Consider the following 25710-nt stretch of genomic DNA (forward strand, 5'->3'; position numbering starts at 1 on the left):
TTACAGACAAGTGAATGCTCTGTTCACCTAATAGAGTCTACCTTATTAAAACTGAAAACTTCAGTACTAGTCAGAAATATGATGGATTTATTTATTTTTTAATTTATTTATTTAAATTAGTTTCAAGTATACAGTACATTGGTTAGACACCTATATAGTTCATAGAACGATCCCCTCAATTATTCCCTTCCTCCCCTGACCTTCCACCTGGCCATCATATTAATGCTAACTGCATTCCCTCTGCTGTACTCTCCATCCCCGTGACCAACTATCAATTACTAATTTGTACTTCTTTAACCTGAAGGATTTATTTTTAATAAACCGATCAATTATTTTAACATCTTGTAGGAAAACACAGAAGTTTGTAATTACTCTCATTAAGAATTCTGTGGAACTACTAATCCATCTACTCTCTCTTGGATTTTATTATTATTTCTCATTTGTGACATATTGTTGTATTTTAATTAGGGAAGCCTAACTCTGACCAAACTCAGGGTCACTGTACCTTTCAGTACAGGCCCAATAAGGGGAAATATTAAGGTGACGTCTGACCAGCCACAGAGGTATCTAAGCCCATGTTATCATACATTGTGTCATTCATCAGAAATCTTTTGGGATATGTTTATAGTCCAGGTTCTGTGCCTGCTGACAGTGATATAAAGAGTATGGAGATGCTCAGAGCTTAACAGGGTTCAATAAAAATACAAAGAGTAAGAATATAAGAAGGAAAAAAAAAGAATGTGAGACCAGAGGCAGAGCAGATTTATTCTACATAAGAGACTGCAGGAAGCTTTTTAAAGAAAATGATATTTCTCATAAAAGGGGCGATTGACAACCAATTAATTTCCTCTTTCTCTCTTCCTATCTGCATCCTTCCCTTCCTTCCTCAAATATTCATGAAGTACGTATAATGCTTAAAGAACTACGATAAGAACTTTGGCTCTAGTCAGACACAAAACTGCTCTCAAACAGCTGAAGAGAGAACATTACACTAAGTATGTTCACTCGGTAGAAACTTTTTAGTGGCATAATTGAAATATAAGATAAGTATAGAACTATAAGACAAAGATAGAGAAAGGTTTGAAAAGGGGCTGAGAAATGGTAGTCTTGGTGTCTTTGTTGAGTTCACTGTTTGGAAACCTGCTTCTGAATGCACACAGAAGCATCCACAGCTACACTCGGAGACACTGCTGCCTCTGGGAAGCAAGGCGAGATGTTGTAGCTTAGATCCTGGTCCAGGATACAAGGGCTGATTTGTCACTGGTCGTTTACAGTCCTCAGCCTGTGAAGAGATATACTCTGTTACATGGAAATCAACTTGTGGTCTTTCGTTTCTGAATGAAACCCTATTTGAACGACCCTTTAAAAATAATTTTATGACTCTGTATCGCTTTATTACTAAAAATGTGAAAACTGAACTTGGTGGACATAGAAATCTTATTAGCTTTGAAAAACTGCTGTGCTTTAGGTTTTACTTGTATTTTCTTCTTTTCTCTCTTCCTAACCATTGAATCCTGAAGCACATTCTTTCATTAAGGAGATTCAGCACCCTCTACAGTAGTTGATTGCAAATCATTAACAACGGCTTGCTCTAGTCTTGAAAGATAAGTTGGCCTTGTGCAAATGAAATTTTAAACAAATGCTGATTTACTATTTTACTATTATTCTCTTAAATGGTACAGTAGTACTCCGCCCACCCCCCCCCCCCCCGCCCCCGGACACCGATCCACGGTTTTGCTTTTTGTGGTTTCAGTTACCAGTCAACTGTGGTCTGAAAATATAAAAATGAAAATTCCAGAATAAACAATTCATAAGTTTTAAGTTGTACACCAATCTGAGTAGCGTGATGAAATCTTGTATCTTCTTGCTCTGACCTGCCCAGGATGTGAATCATCCCTTTGTCTAGCGTATCCATTCTGTATACGCTCCCTTGTTAGTCTCTTACTAGCTGTCTTGCTTATCATATCAACTGCAGCAGTATAGCAATGCCTGTGTTCAAAGTAACCTCCAGATTACTTAATAACAGCCCCAAAGCACAAGAGTAGTAATGCTGGCAAGAGTTGTAGTATGCCAAAGAGAAGCCATGAAGTGCTTCCTTTAAGTGAAAAAATATGTATGTATAGGAAAAAAAAAAACATAGTCTATGTAGGATTTGGTACTATCTATGGTTTTAGGATATCAACTAGGGTTCTTGGGACATATCCTCATGGATAAGAGGGGGGCTACTGTGCAAACTTTGGTTGGCCATGGAACCAATCATAAAATAGTAGTTTAAAATTTAATTTTATTTCTGGTTATGTCCCATGACATTGACTTTCTATAGATATTGGAACCAATCTTTTTCTCTTTTAGATCCTTGCTCTCCCTCCCAAGAAATATCTGTGACTCATTTCCATCATGTGCCCTGTTCTTGTGCCATTCAGCGAAATGGAGCATGCTTCATCAATTCTTGGTCTCCATAGATTTCCCCTCTATTAGGTGATTAATTACAAGCTTCTGGTGACTTATCTTTTCTTATATTTTAAAATTTTCATTCATTTCTAAATTCTCTAGTGTGAAATACAAAGGCTAAATGGCATATAAGTAACTATAATTACTTTCCTCTCCATTCAGTTTTGCCTTTACTACCAAAGACATCATTTGAAAAATGTATTAAAAATCATAAAAGTTTAAAACTTAAAAAATAAACACTAGGCAATTAATTTCTTCAGTGAAAACATTAGCATTTAAAGGTTAAAGTGACCAAAAAAAATTCTTTTTGTTATATTACTAACAAAGTACCCACTTCTGTTATGAATCGTATTTTTAAGAGATGCTGCGAATATATAAATAGGTGGCCTCTGAATATTTGAACACAACAAAACCAAAATTCACTTTTATTGTTAGGAAGTATTGAAATTCCACGGTTTAATGTATGAATTAATAGGATTTCTTGACAAATCACCTGTTAAATTTTAGCTGACAGCTTGTCATATATTAATTATAAATAATTGTAATATATAGCTATCATAATGCATTCAACAAAAAAAAAATAGGAAAGGTAATTAGAGTATATCCTTTCTTTTTTCCCTTTACTTTTTGTTCCTAAGAAAAGAAATGACCCAGTGTTTCACTTGGGTTGGGATAGTGCCAATGGTTAATGGAATGTCCCACTCTACTAAAGAATTTAATGGGAATATCCATTTGTCACAGTCGCATGCTGTAATCTCCAGTAGCAGAGCCAATGGAAAATAGCATCGTACCATAACGTCCTCTACACACTGTAGGTGAGGGTGAGATGCAGCAGCAGAACTGAACAGAATCAGGGTAGAGAGCGTGGCTTTTTGAGGCCTTTCTTTAGAGAAAGATGTGGATTTCTTTCTTTTAAGAGAACAGTGCTACCTGACAGCAACAAGAAATGCTGCCCTGCAGAAAAAGAAAGTGTGTTTATTTCAAATGGAGAAAAGTGTGAATGTTTGCATATCATGTTTCGAAATCTGTAACACCTTTTGGTCTCTTGGAAGCACACTTGTTTGTGAAGAGAGTTTGGGTAGTGAAATCAGAAAGATCAGGATTTAGACACTCATTTCAATCACCTCCTAATTCTGAGTTTGAGCTTTCTAGTCTGAAGAATGGGAAAAACAGCACCTAAACTTACCATGTTGCTGGTAGAATACAAAGGACTGTATGAATCAAAAATTAGCATGGCACCTGAGTTACTCTCTTCCTTTCTTTTTCATGATTTAGGTGAAATTATAGTGTAGTCTGATTACTTTATATATGTATATCTTGTGTCCCCAAATGAATTAAAATATTGTTTAGTTTAGGGACTGTGTTTTATATATATCTTTGTCATGTGCCAGTTCTATGTTTGAGACAAGCAGTAATCTATTGAGAAATGCTATATGAATAAAATTTGAAAAATTCTCTCAAGGAAACATTTTAACATGTATAGAGATTAATATTTAAGTTATTTGAGAATTATTTATTACTCTGTTATGCATTTAGCTGCAAATTAATGAAGCATATTAGACACAACTAGCACCTGTAGGACAAGGTCTCAGATATTCATTTCAATGCCATGAAACTGTCTTCAGAATATGTCATTTGAACCTATGTTGTGTTTCTCCATTCTAACAGAATTTAACACAAACCACTGAAGCTCTCACAAAGAAAATATGATCAGTAACAGTGATTCAATTCCTTGGTTAACAAGTTATAATCAGAATAGAAGTAAAAACACAAGATTTGAAGTCGAATAGATATAGGTTCAAAATACTAGTTTGGCCACTTACTAGCTATGTCAGCTTGGCAAAATAACTTACCCTCTCTCTTCCTGTTTCCTCACTTACATAATGGGGCTTATAATATTTAATTAGCAGAGCAGCTGTTAAGATTGGAGGCAAGGCAATGGCTTTGAAACTTTTCCTTTTAATCACTAGCCACATGATCGAAACATAAGTTTTACAAAACAAAACTTAGTACATATAACACACTTTATGCTTTGCTTTCCTGCTTTCATTTCTTTTGCTTGAAATATTGTTCATGATCCACTAGATTCCTGATCCACAAAAGGTGCCTTTTGGAAACAGTGAGATAGCATGTTTAGTATATAATACAAGTATAACAAATGATTACTATTATTGTCATTATGATTATTTTTAGTTTTCTTTTTAGGATACTTTATGATTGATGAGAATAAAATCCTCTGAGTACTTCTAGGAACTAACTCTCTTGGATGGGGTCCAAAATAGACTCATACTCATCATATGCTGAATTATGCACTAGAGGGTGTTGTGCTGTAGCAAAGCTCCTGCGTGCTATTCATCATAAGATGTAAGAGCTGGAAAGAAACTAAGAAAATGTCTAGTCCCATTTCTTCATTTTCTTTCATGTAAGCATTTATAGTTTTAAAATAGCTTATATTTATTGTTCATCGATAAATCAAAAAAATACGGCTTCTTTGATCCAGAACTGGGAGATGGTTACAGGGAAAGGGACATTGGGTCATGATATCTGGGTTTTTGTACTGCTTCTGTCACCAAATTTTGGGTCACCTTAAATTCTCAGGAACTCAGTTTTCTCACCTGTAAAATGAAGTGGTTTCAACAGATGGCCAGCCTACCTCTGATGTTCCCTGACTTCAAATCTCCAAATGTAAACTATCCCAGAGGTTATATTGGATGCTACAGGGTTTTGTTTTGCTATAAACCTGCTCTGAATTAGTATACTTATTATAAATTGGGCTACAGTTTCACTACTCAGATGTGCAGAGAAAGCTTGATTCCTCTATTTGCTGTCTCCTTGTCTCCTCTTCCTTGGCAGCATCACCCTGAATAATGCTGGCTGTCTCTTTTGTATAACAATAGCTGAAACTCTCTATTCATCTCCTCCCTCCAAGTACTTCTTTCTCCCAGATGTTTGCTCATAGTGGGGCAGGAACATCTAGGACCTTAGAGTGTTAGGAAAACTGGGTTTACATCATTTATTTGTACTGTCCTCTTTCTCCTCCGATTTCAGAGTCCCTTTTCTACCTGCTTCTTGCTCACCTTGGTAATGATGATCACTAAGTTCTCGAGCTAGTTTAACTTGTTAACAGTGGGGGCACGTTAATTGTTCCTTGACTGTGCTCCCAGATTGCAGTCAGATGTCCCAGCTGAGATCTTCTTAAATAAAGTTAGATCTGGTCAGATATTTTTAAACGAGGCAGAGGAATGTGGGTCTCTTCACCAAAGATAACAGCAAAGGAATATTCGAGTTTTAAAGACTTTTGTTGATTCCCCTAGTATCCAACTTTGCAAGAGCAAGACAAAATCACCTGTTTGTGGAGGAGGACATGGCAATGAGGAAGCCACATCAAAGTTGCACCTTGAGTGAGAATCACCTATGTGGAGGCTCAGATTGCTGGATCCATCACTAGGACACAGAAGGCAGGTGTCCATCATACCTGCTCAGCCTTTCAGTTCCTTATGTCATCAGAAAGATTGGAGGGCAAACCTGGAACTGGAAGCTTGCACAAGAATGGATTTCTTTTTGATTTTTACTGAGGCTAGCCATTAAAAAAAAAAGAATAAGGAAGAGTCATGCCAAGATGATCCTCTCTGCCTCTCCTCAAATTGCTGGAAAACTAAAACTTCATTTAGCAAGACTCTTTTCAAAATATGTGACTTTTTGGAGCACACAGCGGGCAGAGGATTACTGAACAATCCTTCAGTGCCTTTCAGGAGCACAGCATGCAGATGGTGGAAACAAATGGGCAGCTTGAGACAACAGTCAGGATGCCGGATCATTAGGCTGAATCTAAGGCAGTCTGCTTACCTTTGCTCTTTCAGAGACAGCCTTCAATCTGCAGGAATAAGTATTGCGTGTATGTCCTGGCCTGAACACAGAATGAGCAAGGGAGGTGGCTGGAGGCCCCATCTTTACTTTATTTAACCTTTCTGAACAAGTGTATAATAAAATTTTGGTAGGCCAATTAATTGCCAAAGGTGGCTTTCAGCTGCTGACTTTTTCCACGTGCTGGATCCCAGGAGTGAAGGTTAAAATTCACCTCTTAGCTAACAATCCACACAGTGTGTTCTGTGAATAAAAGGTTCTGTGGATGAAGCATGTGTAGCCCAACGACTGGGTGCATGTCTAGAGAGAGGGTTTCAATGGTGTCCTTCAGAGAAACGGGGTAGCACTGAATTTCTAACATCAGAAGAGCAAGTGGCATGGAAGCAAAGCAAGAGTATTATACTAAGATTGATTCCACACTTCTCTTTCTTACTCTCTGACTCCAAGGTGGATCCTACAAGCATACCCGAATGAGGCTGCCAAGGTGAACTGGGGCGGACACAAACTGTGTCTCATCAACGCGCGCTCCTTATATTATTACAGCTTCGAATGGGGCGCAACCAGCATTTTTTCCTCCTGTGCGCCAGGACGAAGAGCAGAAAGCGCCTGAGTGTGCATCTCTAAGGAGATGAGTGAATTTGTTAAAGAGGGTCTTTTCTGCCCTGGTGTATGGATGCTGGAGAGTGACGTCACCCCGCCCCCTCCTGAGAGAGAGAGAGAGAGAGAGAGAGAGAGAGAGAGAGAGAGAGAGAGTGTGTGTGTGTGTGTGTGTGTGTGTGTGTGTGTGTGTGTGTGTGTGTGTGTGTGTTGCGCCTCCTTTGCCCAGCTCTCCTGCCTCCTGCCCCTCCTTCATCCAGCTCTCCGGCCCTTTCAGTGGGTCAGTGGTCCAGACTCAGGGATTTGCCAGCGGGCGCAGCGGGCCTGGCTCTCCCCGAGCACGGGCGCACCCACACTCACACTCTTGCGCAGGCAGCGCGCACACACAACCCCCCCAGTGCCGGGCACCGCGATTCTATGGGATCCCTGGCATGTTACGAGGATTTTTGAAATCACCCAGACAAGGAAACAAAGAGAGAAGCTTTTCCGATCACTTTCTAAGCTTTTTCTTTTAATTTCCCCACCAAACCACCTCGCCTCCAACCATAATCACCAGGTTCACGCCAGGTCCAAAGACTGGGCTGGACTCGCCATCCCACCTCCCGGCCTTGACTCCGCTCGGGTCGGTCTGGAGGCGTCGCCTCGCCCCCTCTCCCCGCCTCTCCTCCTCGCCCCCCGCCGGCCTCAGTTTCTGGTTACCTCTTGCGTGCACTTCACTTTTGGGGGGAAGAAGAGAAGGGGAGGGAGGCGCTGAGGGGGACAGCCGACTTGCTATTTGCGGCCAAAGAATTCTCTTTAAAAGCAGCAGCAGGAAGGAGAAACAAGAGAGGCGGAGGGAGGAGAGGAGACGCGGCCCCGGACCCCCCAGCCGCGAGCGGTGGAGCAGCGAGGCGCGGGAGGAGGAGGAAGAGCAGGAAGAGGGAGAGGAGACACACAGCGGCGGCGGCAGCCGGGGAAGCGAGCGCTGGGCAAGCAGGAGGAGCGAGAGGGGAAGAAACCGCCGCGGAAGCCGCGGGCTCAGAAGGGCCAGGAGGACGGCCCGGGAAGAGGAGGCGGAGGGGGCGGAGGAGGAGGAGAAGAAGGGAGTAGGGGTGGAGGGAGGGCGGGGGGACGCGCTCCTTTGGATGCTGGATTTCGGGTTTTTGGACTCACTCGCTGACTCTCCTTCACTTCCTCGCTCTGGACTGGGCTGGCCGCACGAGGGCCGGGCGGCGGCAGCGACGAGGGGGGCTCCCGCGGCGTCGGCCGCAGCTCCGCGGGATTAAATTGGCCGCCCGGAGGCGGTGGCTTGGGCAGGCGCGGGCTGGGCGGCCGTGGCGGGACGCGAAGGCGCTGGAGGAAAGTGCTGGTGGCGGCGCGGGAGGCGGTGGCAGCGGCTGGCCGGAGCCAACATGACCAGGTAAGTCCCCCGAGCTGACCCGGTCCGCCCCCCTGCGTCCTCTCCTCTCTACGCCCGGGGCTTGCCCCGAGCCTGGCTTCGGTAGCCCGCGCCTCCCGGCTGGAGCTGCACACTCTCGCGTCCGCGAGCCCAGCGCCCCGGCACCGAAGCGCACAGTTTGCTCTTCTGAACCGCCTTGGGCAGAGGTCCTCCCCTGCACGGTTCGCCTCTCGCTTTAAACCTCAGACCAGGGAAAGTGGCAATTTTAGAGAATAAGAGTGTTTGAGTGTGTATATTTGTGCGACCCCCGCTCTCTCCTCCTCCTGCTGCGGACGTAGTATTGGGGAAATGGTGGGAAGCTGGGACAAACCGACCCTACCCAGGGATTCTGCCGCTGCCTTCTTTTTAAAGAGGCAATGATTACTGTTTTAAGGAGGGCTGGTTACGGTGAGGGGGCGATTTTTTTTTTTTTTTTAAATTTCTTTCTTTCCTTCCTCTGAACTAGTGGGGAGAAGGAGAAATAGCAAGAATCAAAGTCTACGCGGCTGCAATAGAGGAGGGGGATTGTTTTGGAGACCTTTCCATGGCCGAATCAAAGCTCGTAGTTCTGCTAGGGGAATCTGCTGTGCTTACACACTATTCCTTATGGGAGGGAACACAGAATTTATAATGAAAAGTCCCAGTTGTAGGAAACAATTTAAAAAGAAAGCCACGGGCAAATCCAAAGGGTCTTTGTTTTTCTATAGATTTATCTTAACTGTTTTATAGTCATGTAGAAAACTTGCATTGTTTATCTAAGAGATTGATTTTCACTTAGAAGCATTTACAAATGAAGTCAGTTTTCGTATACTTAAACAAAAAATCTTGAGCACTAAGAGTGAACTTGGCTTTCATTAATTGGGTGTACCAGGATTTCGAATAGTAGTTCCATTCTCCAAAACCCGGACTATCACAATCCACTTGTATTGTTTCCAGCTCGCCTCCCAGTACTCTACTTGCCAAATGTCTCCTCTGTTTTCTAAAATTCTTAGTGATTTCCCAGACCAGTCTACAATTTGTGCCCTATGCATCCAGGAGGATTCCCGAGGGATCGCTCCCCCTGTATTTTCTCTTAAAGTTTCTCCCCCTCCCCCGCCCCCGCTTTTACATGCCCGGGACATAGTGCCCGGGACTCCGAGCGTAACGCACACATTTCGAGCCTCTCAGACACTGATAACTGCTTGTGACTTGAGATCGATTTGCTGTTGGACTTCCAGATCTACAGACGTGGACCTTTACCTTTCGTGTGTTCTTCCCAACCATCCTGTAGCACACATATGGGGAGTTGGTCCTACCATTGATACTTCTGAACATGTTGGCTATTATATCTGTTTCTAAGAGTACACACCCACCATTCAACTTAAGTAAAACCAGAGTGTTGTACCGACTTGAAATATTCTGATTTAAAGGAATATTTAGATGATAACAACTTAAAGCTTATGTTCCGTTGATAATATAATATCCACGATAATGCTTAGTAAATATTATACTTACTTTGAAAACAGTCTGTTATATGCCACAGATAGATATTATTTTTTTGATGTAATAATGAAATGATAAATTTTCAATGCTTGATGTCCAAATTCTTGAAACGGACATCCTAAATGGACAATAGAAATTTTCTTACTTCCCACCTCCCACTATTATGTACTGGTATTTTGCTTTTCAATGGAGCTAGCAATTCTGTGACAGATTTCTTAAATTCACCCTCATGTTATCAGCTATTATTGTACTTTCAAAGTGTGAAATTGACAAGCTGGTCAGTTTCATGAATTCAGCTGTCAGATTGTGTCCAGTTAAAAACTGCTAAAAGCTGTAAATGTGCCTGCCTGGAATTTTCTTTTGTAAAAGAAAGACAGCAAGGGGATGAGGATTAAAGGGTGTTATTAATTATAGATCTTTTAAAATAGGTACACTCCAGTGTGAGTTTTATCACTGGCTGTTGTTGGGAAATACATTTAGACTTCTACTACTATAAAAATGGCATTCAGTTTGTATCTATACTTCATTTTAAAGAATGAGCACTTTATATAGAAATAATTTATTCTTAAAGCCCTCAGTAATAATAGTATGATAGGAATGAGATTCAAAGAGGCAAAATATCTCTCAAATATATTTTAATATATATATATGTATGAGTACTATATATTACTTTTGTGATGACATGTAAAGAGGTGGATGAATTAAATATTTTTCGTAGAGGTTATATAACACAAATTCTTCTTGGACCAGTGCAGTTGTAGTTATTAAAGTAACGAAATGCCATTATCTGCTTTAATATGTATGTATTTCATAGATAACCATGAAAGTAAAACTGCTTAATGTATTAAATGCAATGATTTGATTTGTCTTTTAAGATTGACATTCATTTAAAGCCAGCATATCTCAAAGTCCAGAACTAAGAATCGGAATCCCCTCATCTGCTGCTATTTGCTAAGCCACTAGGGGCCTGTATAACTGTTCTTATATCCAGGAGATACCCTTGTATGGCATATGTAAACCCTTCCTAGAGAGACATTAAAGAAAAATTCAAGTAGGCAGTCCCCTAAGTTTTTGTTTTGTCTTTTTTAACCTATTAACTCATGCTCCGATGTTAGTCAAAGACATTGAATGTAGTGTTTTTTAAGAATGTTATTTAGAACTTTTCTGAAACTATAGAAGTGTAAGGATGATTTTTCATATAGAGCATGAAACATAGAAGAGCTGTTTGTGCAAATCCATATGTAATCACCGTTTCTCAGTGTATGTCAAGGATAAACAAGTAGGAACATTAATAACTTTTCTTTATTGAACTGATAAAGAATGTTATTTGCATAATGTAGGGTTGAAAGATAAATGAAGCGGAATTACTTTAAGGAAAATATAGTCATAGATTGATGGTGTGATTAAGCTAGCTTTGTAAGTGCTGTGCAAGTTGGTATGGAAGGAGAATCTGAGGCTGTGACTACAGTTTAGTCAGCACCTGAGGGACCTGGACTAAAGATGCACTATACATTTTTAAGTGTCAGTTTCACAAATTTGAAATCGACCAGCCATGGCAGTCTTGATAGACATTAGGCAATAAGGTCAAGTATACTTACACTGTTCTTTTGTTGATTTTCAGTTTTTCAAACTGACAAGGATGACTATTTGTAAAACAGCACACTTAAAGTATTTGCATATTGGATTTCCTTCAGACCAAACTTGATTTATCAAGCCACTGAACAATTCTATTTTTAAAAGGATTCTATGGATAAATAAGAATTCATTAACACGACCACATGTGAAAAATGCCATTTCAGGAGAGGTGGCTTTCTTAATGTGATTTTGCTTTAAAACTACCCTTCTTTAGATTCAGTGTGTATTTGTGGGAAGTTTGAGATTTGAGGTATGTGTATGCTCTAATTTATGATCCTGAGAGCATCAAACTTTTAGGCTCATGTCTTTAAAGCTATATATTTAACCTTTGGTCATAGATGCCTTTTTAATTCCCAAAAGTTTCTGGGAATCTTGATAATAAACTTTACCTTTGATGTAGTGTATTCAGCTTTGTGGCCACAAAATATAGTTTTAGGATTCATACTATAAGCACAGATACATGCAGTGCTAAATATAAAGTTATAATTATTCTCTTTTCCAGAGTATTCAAATAATGTATTATTATTATTTTTTTAAATTTTCTTAACGGGCCAGTATTTTTGGTTGAAAAGTTTAGTGTGAGTAAATGAATTATATTTCAAGCTAGATTTACTCTGAGTAGCTTTTCTTTGTACTGTTTGGTTTCTTTGAAAAAATGTTTTAGGAAAGCTACTTACTTGTGATGGCACAAAGGCAACTTGAAGCCTTAAGCAAAGTCAGTGTTTAAAAACATTTCTTTTTATATTGTCAATGATTTGCCAAGAAGGAGCAAAGAGAGGAGTTGAGTTGTGATTTCTGTGAACTACAAGATTGAAGATTCGTATGTAACACATCAACTGAAGAAATCTGATAATGTGGAAGAAGATTGCTTAGAAGGGATTTGTCAGTAAATTTCATTCCAACAAATATTACTTGTTTAAGCTTCTGTAATTTCATAGCACAGCGACATTTCTACCAAAAGATAGGTTTGTTTGCAGATGTGTTTTCTATATGGGTAATCGCATTTGCTTCTAATTAGTATTTGGTAACACTTATTAAAATGTCACGCTTGGCTTGACAATTGAAGTGTCCAAATCCCCCAATCTCCTCTTTTTTTTTTTTTTTTAAATGTGTTTCAGCTCTCCACAATTAAGCCCTTAAGAAAGATAGCTAAAAGAATATGTGGCTTGTGCTTACTGATTGTTCATTATATGAAATTATTACCTCAGATGTAAAAGTTCAGCATTTTCTTTGCGTCATAAGTCTTGGGGAGGGCAAAGAGCAAATGCTGTGTGCTCTGGCAGTCTCAGACCTAACGTAACCTAAATAATAAAGTCGTGACAGTGGTGCTAGACTGAGGCATTAATGAAATAGAATTCTTAGAGGACGTATTTCACAAAACTAGATTCAAGGCCTATGCCCCTCATTGCCCCTTAAATGAATTACCCATATGCTTGGATGTAATCAACAGTTTGCACTTTTTTCTCTTAAAATTTTATTTACAAAATATTTTTTAAGACTTAGACATGAAAGACATTTAAGTATTATGCCCATATACACTGCCACACTTTTCAAGGCATCTCGCCATTGGGGAAAAATTGACTAAAATAATGCCTGCAATGTTCTGCCTCCTTCCTCTTAAAATAATTCATTCACTGTCTTTCTGACCATTATTTTCTATTTGATGCTGATGTATATTTAATGGGATTATATCAGTACTTGCCCTTGTCAGTTGCTCTATAGCTTTAATAAAATTACCGGCAACAACAACAACAAAGCCAACTTTTTTTGGCTTTTCAACCTCTGCTGGCCCCAAAGTCAAATCCCTATGTGTAATAGATTAGTACATTAAATGAAAGAAATGACAATTTGAAAACCGATTCTATCTATATCCTGCAGGTCAGGTGTACCAGTATCCAGATCGTATTGAGATAACTTAGATGTTCCTCGCTCCCCACCTGCAGCAATCCCGCCATGCCTTCCTTCGCAAGTGGCCGCTCTCAGGTGGCAGACTCCTCTTTGCTCCTTCAGCTTTTATAACAAAATACAAGAGCAAAAGCAGCCATCTGGGGCGAGGCTTTTTCCCAGTTCTTTGAATTCACTGACCAGAAACACTCTTTAACTTTGACATTCAGATAACTATGTCAGGAGTGTCGTGACCTTTACCACATTGCTGTTTACTGGATTTAAATATCTTAACTCTGTCAATTTCATGAGAGTGATTGAATTTATAAATTCTTAATTATCTTTTTTTAAGCAGCCCTCAAGCTATATTCTTTAATGTAGCAGTAGTTAACTAAATTGAGATCTGTGAATTGCATTTAGAAAATAGCACGTCTCAGTACTGCTTTGAGATAAGGAGAAATTGTACATTCAAATATATAAAATGGTTATCTGTAATCACTGGGTCACAAGTAACAAGCTTCAGTAAACAGACTCCTTTCGTTAACTAAAAGATTTGTATTAGTGCTGATTCTATAAACAGTTATCATTTAATCTTATTTAATGATGCAGATATATAACGTGTATAATGATAATACTAAAGATTGCAAAATCTTGATCAACCTTCCTTCCTTCTTTCTTTCTTTCTCTCTCTCTCTCTCTCTCTCTCTTTCTTTCTTTCTTTCTTTCTACAGTGAAAAGAACGTAAATTTGACGCAGGAAGAAGATGTAACTAAATTTATGCCTTAGCTTAGTCACTTATTACCTGTGGAATCTTGGGAGAAGTTATATAACATTTCAGGGGCTCAGCTTCACCATCTGTAAAATGGAGAGAATAATCATAATTGTGATGAAGATCCAATAAGATAATACGACTTTGTCTTCTTTTTTATTTTAAATAAAAAAATTCTGGATGTAGAAGTGATATAATGAACATGCTATATTTAATAACACTAGTTTCTGTGATGTAGTTCTGCTATCTTTAGCTACCTGCTATAAATTATTGCTACCTGATTTGAAGATTTAGACTTGTCTAATGTGTTTTGCGTACATTTTCCCTCTTTGTACTCTATTGTGTACATGCTGTAATTACTACAGGTGCTGGATCTGCCTCTTCCTTCCAGTTATGTTTTTGAAATCTGCACACATCAGTATGCCATAGTGCACTATTTATCTCAGATGCTTTTAAAGCGAAAGCTAGAAATGATTTTACCTAGAATGTGTGAAAAGAGCATTTTGCTTGAAAGTCAAAAAATGTATTGATAGATTCCTGATGATATTCGATGTGGAGTGCAGTCTGGGAAAAGAAATGTTTAGAAAAGCAGTTAATTAAAATACTGAACCCAAAGAATTGCTTTTTTTCTCTCTTTAATGGTAGTGCATCTTAGAAAGCTCCTTAGCTCTTTGCCTAGTGCAGCTGTCCTTTCCTGTAAGATCGGGTTTCAAGAGCAATGATGGATGGTGGATGTCTGTAGCCAGTTGTGGGGTTTGCTCCGAGGTCAAATGTATTGATGGAGGATAGGAATTTACTGCCTTCTGTCTCTCCCTACGCTACTCCAGTACAATTTCACAGGGAAAAATTAGACTAGACACATCTCATGATGATCCAATGTCCTATTATAGGTCAAAAAGACATTTGTTTTCAGTGTTTAAAATAATTTTTTACCCTACCCCTCTTCTTATTGCTCCACCTCAACTAAAGAGACATACTGAGCATGCACTAATGGTTTCTTAACTGCACAAGCAGACCCTGACCTCCCTGTGAAAACATATTCAAACTACTCATAATAGTAACTTAATTGAAATGTTATTAAAGGATTTTAAGAGGGAACCTCTTAAGAGGGCTACCAGTTTTGAATATTTCTGGTTGAAATAGTTCAGTGTGATTTTTAGATACATGGTGTTATATCTTATTTTAAATGGATCTGTCATGATTATTTGGCTAATTGGGAACAATAGTACTCTGTTGGAAATCTCTTAAATATTCTAAATCCCGTTACTGGTCAAGTAATAATTTTTACTTTTTCCCCTGGGGGTGGGAGAAGGAGGGAATTATAATATTTTCCTAGAGGAATAATTTGGGGGTGGGGGGCACATCAGCCATTGCAAATATCCCATAGATAGAAGCTGTTCTCTTAGAGTTCCTTCTTTGACCCTCAATTTCCTCATCAACATTGTTTCCTCTTCCTTTGATGTTTGGACCTCTATGTCTTTATCTCCATCCTAAACTCTTATTGTCTTTTTTTATTTATGGCCCGCTTCAGGTCACTGTCTATATTGTTGACTGAGATATTCCTATACACTTCTCATAGAATAAATAATTTCTGCATAAGTAACCCTCAGACTAAATTTCCTAGCTTCTCTGTGGAGTTCCAGACCTGAATTTTGTATCTCCTCATTAGATGGTTGAGAAATAGATGGCTCGCCTGTATCTCAAACTCTGCATTTTGTAAACCTAAATATTATCTTTTACCCGTACTAGTATCTACTTTTTTTTCAGTATCTCATCATCTGATTTATTTCTGTACTAGAAACTTTGGTGTCATCTTTTATCTCCTTTTCTTTCATTCACTCCAATTCTGTAGATTTTATTCCTGTAATCTCATAACTTTATCACTTCCTTTCCATCTCTACCCTGTTACCAAGTTGTTTAGATGCTCAGCACACCATGACTAGATTCGTATGTGGTCTTTGTGATTTCTCTTTTCTCTTCTTAAAAACGTTTGCTTTCTGAAACGTAAACCTTAAGTCTGCACACTCGGGTGCTAAATCCTCAGCACAATGGTCAGATTGCTTTGCAATCTAATCTTAAAACTTGTTCTCTCTCCATAGCCCCAGGTACTCTGTCCACCTTCAATATCAGAGCCACTGTCTTCAGGGAGAACTCTGCCCTCGGGTACCTCTAGTTCCACCAGTACTGTTCCTGGAATCTCCTTTCTTTCCTTACCATCTTTCTTAACTTGTGTTCATTGAAATCTTCCTAATTATTCTCTCATATTTTAATTCTCAGCTCTAATGCAATGCCCTTTTCTTTGAATTTAGTATGAGTTGAAGTTAATTGAAATCATAATTGTGAGGAATAATTATTCATTTGAAATTTCTGATGATGCTCGGGATGCTGAGTTAGGTAAAAAACACATTTCCTTTAATCTTCTTGATATTAGAAGTTCAGTAGCAGTGACTGATGTGTAAAGTCTTAATAGTGATAGTTGCCAAAATTTACTGAGCACTTACTATGCCAGGCATTTGGCATAGTGCTTTACCTTCATTGTCATGTTTAATCTCGAAAGTAACTCTGTACGTCAGATGTTTTTATTATCACCAGTTTATTCAAGAAGAAGTTGGTTCATAGAGAGGTGAAGTAATTTTCCCAATATTTCACAGTACGTATAATAAAGATGGAACTTAAAGCCAAGATTTTAAGTCTAGTAATCTCAACTTTTATCTACTCCACACTTAACGCTTCACTATACTCTTTTATCTGGCATAGTATTTGTTTTTGAATTATTTCACGTATACTAGGCAAGTATACCTGATGACATGTGTTCTATACCCAAGTTCAGGAAGAATCTTAAATATTATGTAGGTTGCTGCCTACCATTTCTGAAGAATCTTTTCTTTTCCTTGCTCAGTTTGGGACTGGAGGCACTGATTTTTTTTTTTTTTTTTTTAAAGCAGTTTAGACTACATGATCTCTTTGCAGCAGTTGCCTTCTAGCTCTAAAATTATGTGATTTCAGGCCAGTGACAAGATTGCCTGAGCTCTGGGGTCTGTGCTGGAGCATAAGTGGTTAAATGAACTATTCCCACCAAGAATAGTTTTTAAACACACAAAGGCTGCCCAACAGATAAGGAATCAAAGGTATTTTTACAAAGAGAAATGTTGAACCAGCAGGGATATCTGAAAAAGAGCCTCCCATCAAAGAAATGAAATTATGCCAAGGGCTGATATGTATGCATTCTATTTATTGGCAGCCTGCCACATACAATTTTATCTGGGAAAATTTTTCAATTATAATATCTTCTAAAATGCTCTATTTTCATTGCTCACCTGTTAATTTTGTTATCAATAACGGATGATTTGGTAAGCTTTTTTTTCCCATTTAACATATTTTATAAAGGTTTAGCTTTTTTCTTTTTTTATAAGGCTCAGAGACCTATTTCTAATTAATTATGGTTTTATAAATAATACAATACAAGATGTTACATTTGCGTGATGATTTGGAAAATTATTTTTCCTCCAACGAGACACCCTAAAGTTTTAAATCAGACATGGTACATAAAATAAAGTTATGTGGAAAATACCTTGGTGTTTTATGGCTCATATAGTATGTCAATAGTTACATCTTCTTTGCTCAGGTTTCTAGATTGCTTCTCACATGCATATACCATCCTTTTTAGCCATATTTTCCTGTGAGTTAACCTATAAACAGAACCTCCAAGAAGCCGGGAACAGGGTGTACTCCCTTCTTTGGGTAATGTGTATTGAGGATTCTTCCACAGTTGGGTCTAAATAAATGGTTTTTGATGATAATAGTTATAAATTAAGAATGACAAGTTTAATAACTCGTTATGCATATTCAATTGAATATGTTATGCATATTCATTTCTACTTTAAGAAATGATCGCCTAAGTTTATTTGCATCTGATTTTTACTGTTATCCAGACTCAACTTGAATTCTATGTATTTTTACCAAAAATAGGAAATACATAATTTAAATTTCGATTTTAAATTTATTATTTAAGATCTGTTTTCTCTAAACAACCTCTTGTTATTTCAAGTATACCAAAATAAGTATTAATTTTCTTTCAATAAAATTATTCACTGCCTTTTAATATGTTAGGTGGCGTCTTTTGGCAAGGCCCCCATAATTCATTTTCTGCCTGGTTTGCAGCCTCTGTGTTTAGTTGGGAACTCACTATAGTCATTTCTCTGCTTTGCGGCTAGCAAGATCTTTAGGAAACTCAAGTCTGATCATCGCTGTCTTTTAAATATTCTAATGACTCTCCATTCCCTCTATATAAAGCTTGAACAAATCAGCAAAAGTCATCTGGCCCATGATGTTCTTCCTCTTTCCTTGTCTTTTGCCACCTTACTGTTCTCATATGCATTTTCCCCTCCCCTCTGTCCACACCCCCAGCACATATACATTCCAGCCATACTAAAGTATTTACAGTTTCCCAGGTGCTTTGAGCTTTCCATCTTTAATTTTGAACATGCTTTCTCTCCTTTCATGTGGAAAGTCCTTTCCTCTTCCATTTTTGCCTGACTCACATCTTCCTTCAGGTCACATACCTTAGCTGACTTCCAGGAAAACTTCCCATTCTCCTAAGCTTGGCCTCCTATTATGCACTACAAGATCCCTGAATACATTCCACATATAGCTTCTATCATAATGCATCGTGATTGCTTATTTATTGTCTGATTTCATTACAAAGTCCTCGAAGCCAAGACCATGTCTTCTTCCCATAACCCCATGGCCTGGATCAGTGTAGTAGCAATATTGGCATGTTGTTGATTTGTTCAAGAACGAATCAGCGTACTCAGAAAAATCAAAGGTAAATTAGTTTATGGCTCAAATTTTATAACCCATATGTTTAATATTTAACTCTACATTATACGGTAATATTGTCAGTGGTCCTCAGTAATTTATTTTATTTTATTTGAGCTAAGTTCCACTTACCTAGTTCCCTACCAAACCAAGGCAAAGCCAAATCTGAGTATACTGTGAATATCTACTCATATGCCACCAGACAAGACAAATCTGCCTTTACATCTGGCTGTGGTAGGAATTCCCAGATGCACTTAATTCTGACACATGGTCATTACTGAACCAAAAGCCATTGCCTGGCATGATTATAGCTCGTATTTGTTTTCGTTTTAAGAGGCCTCATCCAGGCTGCCAAATGTACAACAGGTGCCTTAGTTTTATACTTGCCAATCTGTTGTTATTCAAATGACTGCCCTAACAGAGACTAATGGTATCTCATAAAATTGATCTCAGTTTTGGCAAGCCAGGCTCACAAGAACAAGAGTGTTAAGCCCTGCAGTGTGGAAATATGCTGGTGGTGAATGCGCCTGGTGAAGCATACATTTTTTGGAAGGTGACATATGTCTCACACATAGGCCCCTTGTTTATGTTGAGCCATGAAAATTTTCTGCAGCCCAGTATTACTTGAACACTAGGATTTGTAACATCTAATCTGATTTTAGATGAACTGGCTAGGTGGCATGGGGACAGGACTGGCTGTGTCAGCTTATCAATGAATGACCGTGCCATGTCTGTAAGGCACAGCCAGGCAATCTTTTCATGCCAAACAGCTGGCGTATATAACGGCTTGTATTTCCTGTCATCAGAAATTTGCCTCCCTGATTTCATAAGGCCTTGTAAAGACTTGAATATTAACAGAGATAGCCAGGAGAGGAGTGTGTCAGTTTGCAAATAAGAGCTAATGTTTGAACACTTTTCATTTAAACAGTGTGTATGATTTTGCAGGGTTTTCCTCCCATGCTTTATAAGAAGCTGGCCTAAGGAAACCTTTGCCACCAAAGGAAATAACCTCTTGACAATTGGCCATCAAAACTCAAAAGTCTAAGTGATGGTAAATGTTAGTACTAGGTCTCACAGGGATATAGAACGGCAGTTTTTTTTTTTTTTTTTCCTCTGCAAGGATTTTAGAGACTTCATTTTATTCACTCGCTCACTTGTTCTCCCACTTATTTATTAATTCTTTAAAGTTCCATACATTAAAACTCTGCTAAATACAAGGCATTACGAAAATATAAGGGCGAGCAAAACACTGTTAAGGACAATTTGCACTGATAAATAGATACCTGGATTTTTAAGATTTTGGAAAATTTGTGCTAGCTAGCAAAATGTTCATTTCCAATTGGACAGCTTTGTGTTATCATGTGGAAAAATGCTACTCAAATTACACCATGATAGTGGAGCATACAGGTTTTACTAAATCATCATCGTCATCATCATCATCATCATCATCATCATCACTACTAGAATAAGAGAGGGTAGTTAGAGCCTTAGCTGTCTAGCCACACTTCACATACTCTACAGTTAATTGAACTCATCTAATTTCCTGTGACCTGGCATATAGAATAGTTCTTAGGTTAGGATTTGGCTATTATTGGACCATCTTTTTGTATTATTTATACCCATCCTACTTGAAAAAGGATTTTCGGCAGCTATTAAATCATATGCTTCATTATCCTTAATAAATCACCTCGGTAGAACAGACAATGGATTATTGTACAGATGGTTAGTTTCTATGAGAAATTTTAAAAAATATGCATCTTCTGAATGGCCTCATTTTGAATAATATTTTATTTCAAGGCATTTAAAAAATGATAGTGCCTTTTCAGGGGTATATCAAACTAGTCATTTAGTGACTGTTGTTCATACTAAAAAACTATACTAAGTAAAAGAAATATAAATATGATTAACAGCTTTTAATAAATGTATTTTTAAAAGCCTGTTACCATTTCTGATTGTGTACGTTTTTAAAATAGTCTTTAATATTTAAAAGAGAAGACGTAAAATGTTGTAGTATGATTTTATAATAGTAGTGTTCTTTCCAACTAGAATTAAGAAAAATAATGGAGTAAGAAAAAGATAGATAAAAGCTTGCATCCACAGGCTATATGAACATAGAATTACTTATAGATAAAGGAGAAATAAATTATTTTTTTAGATATTTTAAGCATAAGACTTTTTATTTTTGGATTATCGAGTTACCAGAGTGACACATTACACCGTTTCCATACCTGTAGATGAGAACACATTTCTGTCTGTAAAATGGGCCATGATGGCCTATTTTTCACAGGGATAACCATTTCTCAGAGAATGAATGGGAATTTTTCCAAAGGCGCTAGAAAGGGCATTAAACCCTCATGTTGTTTTGCTGAGGAACTTAAGAGACTTTGCTGTCCCAGCTAGCCCTTCTGCCTCGCTCTCTGGAGGCCAATATAATTTCTTTCTGTACTTAACACTGTCCTTGTCATATTGCCAGGAATGGGGTGCTGGCCAATGCATGGCTGGTTCTGAGAGGTTTCATAGCAGACACAATCTGCTTTGATGAGGAATCTACCGCTCTTTCTCATTAAGACTCAAGGGAAAAAACAGAAGACAGATCTTTATATCTTTTTTTTTTTTTAACCAGAAGAAACCAAATCTTATTAATTAATTAAAAGTAAATATAACTATAAACTTAGTTGTGCTAGCTCCATTTCAAGTGGTCATTAGCCACGTGTAGCTAGTTGCTGTCAGATAGAGGAACAGCACGGACATAGAATATTCTGTCATTGCACCTAGCTGCATCGGACAGCACTGGTGTACTTGATCAATCAGGAACATCATTTGATATTTGCAGAGTTACATTTGTGATAAAAATAAAGGTAGACCATTTACATGCTGAGAATACCAGTTGATCTTAGTAGGACAGAATGTACCTGCCAGATATAAGTGAAAGATAGTATGTCTCAGAAATATATCCTCAAGGAAAGTGAATTGATAGGAAATTCTGTGCTTTTTGTCTAATACAAATATGCATACTCATTGATTTTGTACTTGCCCAATGTGGAGAAATACACATCTGTGGAAACAAATTGAGTACTGGCAGCTCCACCACATCTCTCAAATTTCCCCAGGGAGATTTTTCTGACATTTTCTGTCTTCAGCCATTTTCACCACATAGCTATATGAGAAGAATTAAAGAGTGGCAATATGTCACTAAGAGGAGGCTCAGTAGGGTGATCATCTAATTTAAGATCCAAACAGGATGCTATGAGAGTGAATTGAGATGCTCTTAATGGGGCAACAGATATAGACTGGGCTGTCCGCAGCAAACTGGATGTCTGATGTTCTACAGCTCCATACTCACAGCAGAGCAAATGTGTCTGTTAGCATGGCTGAAATGGGCATGAGGGAGGCCTGAAGGAAATCCGGGACCAGTGGTGGGAGGGGAGCGTGCAAAAGCACTACATAGTCTCCTCTTGGCATCTTTCCTACTGCCTTTTTGCTTTGTTATAGTTCTCTTGAATTTTATCAGGGATCAAGCCAATCAAATGTCACATGATATTAACACTGATAAGTACATATCAGAACAACCTGTTAGAAATCACTGAAAGAGATTTAGGGGCAGATGAGGCTCTCCAGACTCACCCCTGACAATCTAGTGGGGAAGAGTGTCAGAGTAGTAGATACAATATTAGGCCATTACCTTACACCTGCCCCCCACCGCCATCCCTCTTTATTTTCTCCCTAGCTCTCAAAGCAAGGGTTAAAGGCTCAGTTTAATGTTTCTGCAGAGCTGTAATAAACAGTAATGGAATGGTGGAGGGATAGAAGCTAAAAGACTTTGTAACAATTCTTTGGAAACACAGCCTTACTTTCTCTTAACCAGTCTCTTTTTTGGTCATAGAAGCCGAGATAATAGTTCCCAAATGCCTTCCTGTTTTCCTTTTACAACCAGAGTCTCTATTACCTACCACAGGGAGCACCACAGGTTCTAGTATTTTTGGTTGCAGTGTTTGCATTTTGCAGATCGATTTTTTTTTTCATTGCTGCTGTAGTTATATCAAGGAGTTGTTTTGTTTTAAATATGCTTTAGAAAGAATGAAGCAACAGTTAGATGAATTTGTTTTTTTTTTTTTTAAACTCAGTTCTGAGATGGTCTTTGTTGATGTCTCTAGTCTTATACTCAAAATTAGTAAAAAGAGGTTTGTGAGGTATAAGGGTTTTTAAAGGCAATGGCCCGAAATACAACAGTATACACAATTGTTGCATATTAAAATAATTTGCATAGCATTGAAAAAATAAGATCTTTGTTAAGAGCAGGGGATTTTATATTCACAATGTTGAGGGCGTTTTGGTGTAAAATGAATTGGAGTTTGCTCAGATTCATGGACTGTGTTCCCTACCCTCTCCCCAGAAAATTTCTCAGTTTAAAAAAAAAAAAACTATTTCTCTTTCTTTAATAAGAGGTTCGTTTATTTTTTTGTTTATTCCCTTTCCAAAGAGGATTCATGGCAAGAATGGAAGTGTTTATGCTTCACGACATTTTCAGCTTCTGAAAACAAAATGGAAAAGTGGAAAGCCTACTTTGAGCCAATTAATCCACTGGAGCCCGGGTGTACTCATCCCTTGCAAAGTCTCATTTTTCAAGTCTTGGCTTTTTATTGTGATTATATGTACCATATCTATCAGTAACTGAGGTGAAAATCAGGTTCCTCTTTTAATTACAGATCTAAATCTTGATGATCTCAGGAATACTATGATAGGGCAGGAGCTATATAAAAGAGCCACGCGTTTTCACCCTTAGAAAGATTTAAGAGTTCATCTCCTCAACCCCACCACACTATAGCCATGACTTACAATATTCTAGGTAACAATGTAGAACTTGAGTTTATCATTATAGAAAGGATGCTGAGAACTCTCAGTTAAAGCAACACGGTGATTCATACATGAGACTGATCCTTGTCTTTTGTTTTTATTGTAACATGCACTGTAGAAGATGCGATATCAGATTCAGTACAGTACTGTAGTTAATACATAATTGGTACTAGAGGGTTGCTAAGTCAATTAAAATGGCAATGAATCATTTTTACTTGTTTAATTATCTAAAAAAAATTAAGGATGTGCATCATTAGTTTTCATAAACATGTAGTTTATATGTTAATGTTTTAAATGTATGTAATTATAGGCCTACTGGATTAAATGCTGAACCCCAGTGGTAGCCCATATTCTGAGACTAGGAAGGCAGAGAAATGTGGATCATTCCACTTGGGTGTGTCTGACAAATGGCAGAATAAGAAAAGAGACCTTGAGTCACAACAGGGCGATCCGAAAGAAAACATGAACCCATAGTAATTTTTTTACATTGGAGTTATACTGTTTTTACAGTTTTATACTATAACTTTTATTCATCGAATTTATAGCCATAAAAGTGTAACCTCATTATAGAAAATTTAGAAACATTGAAAAAAATGTCACTCATTATCTTGTCCTCTGAAAACAGCCCCCTGTTCCGACTTGAGTAAAGTTTCTGGTCTTTTATGCTATACGGTGAGTTTGCTCTTTAGTACTTTGTCATCTAACACTTTAGCATAAATGTATTTTCCTGTCTTGCCGCCTCATGACTGTAACCTTTAATGGTTGCCCAGTATTTCATTTGACTAAATGTGTCTCTTCCTTATTGTTGGACATTTCTCTTTATCTTTCCCCATTTCTCTCACTATTACAAATACAACAGTTTGAGGAACATTTAAATTGAGATAGCGATTTTTGTATTTTGCATTATTTATCTTAGGACTGATACATAGAAGGGATATCACAAGGTCAAAGGATATGAATATTTTTATGTCTTTTGAAACATAATACCAAATTTCAGTCCAGAAAGGATATATGTGCTGACGATAGTGCCACCAGTAAGGATGGAAATTGCTGGTTTCTTTTTTCCTTGGTCACTTTGAAGAACATCGTGTAGGTTTTGTTGATTGAATAGGCAAATCACTGCCTCATTATTGTTTTAATGTGAATTTCTTTAATTACTAAAGTGATAATTTCTCCTTAATGTTTGTTTGCAAGTAATTACCCTTGTTATATAAATTAGCTCTACATTTCCTTTGCCTCAAGGTTTTATTCAGTAGTTCGTGTTCTTTATATTTTGAGTATATTAACTCTTTGTCATGTTTTTAACAAATGTGCCTTTGTTGTCTTTATTTAGCAATTCCTTTTACATACACGTTATTTGTAATTTACATTGTCAAAACTATCCATGATCCGTTGTTCTATTATTATTTTTATTATATTTAAAACTAGATTTTCCTTTTGTAAGTTTTCTTCTAGTTTTTCTGCTGTTTTTTTTCCTTTTTTTTTTTTTTTACTACATTCTGTCTGTTCTTCAGTCAAGTGATCCTCAAACTTACATAGATGGTATAGTCTCTGAAAGTATTAAATATCGATGAATTATCATTATATTTATTTCCAGATTACAAACCAGATACTGCTTCGCTAGAAAAAAGTATAACTAAGGCATATTATAAATTCACAACCAAGAGTTATATGTACATAGATTTTTTTTAAAGCTGCCAAACTAGATAGCCTAGTCTTTAGTCAATCAATGTTTTCTGATACTAGTTATAAATAGGTATTTTTGTTTGTTTGTTTCAAAAAGTTTATTAGAAAATAGTATAAAGTTTAATGAAATATGTACATTAAGTTAAATTCAGGTCGAATTTTAAAAGGATTGATTTTTAGGAGTGAAACATTTCCGAGCCACTCATGGAAACTTGATGTATGCAGTTTGACAGTCTCACACTCAAATCATCTG

General features: G+C 37.7%; 1 protein-coding gene across 1 annotated transcript in view; it reads right to left on the bottom strand.

Moving 5' to 3' along the window:
• Positions 1-741: 741 nt before the first annotated feature.
• Positions 742-25710, bottom strand: part of LOC105297207 — a 30691-nt gene continuing 5722 nt past the window's right edge. Inside the window, exons 2-5 of the mRNA XM_023535103.1 lie at positions 20323-20377; positions 13336-13456; positions 8065-8531; positions 742-1282 (exon numbers count right to left, since the gene is read on the bottom strand). Coding sequence (XP_023390871.1) covers positions 992-1282; positions 8065-8531; positions 13336-13456; positions 20323-20377 — 934 coding nt within the window. The 3' untranslated portion in view covers positions 742-991. The remainder of the gene's footprint in view (positions 1283-8064; positions 8532-13335; positions 13457-20322; positions 20378-25710) is intronic.

Source organism: Pteropus vampyrus, unplaced genomic scaffold (genome assembly GCF_000151845.1).
Source record: "Pteropus vampyrus isolate Shadow unplaced genomic scaffold, Pvam_2.0 Scaffold136, whole genome shotgun sequence".
NCBI lineage: Eukaryota > Metazoa > Chordata > Mammalia > Chiroptera > Pteropodidae > Pteropus > Pteropus vampyrus.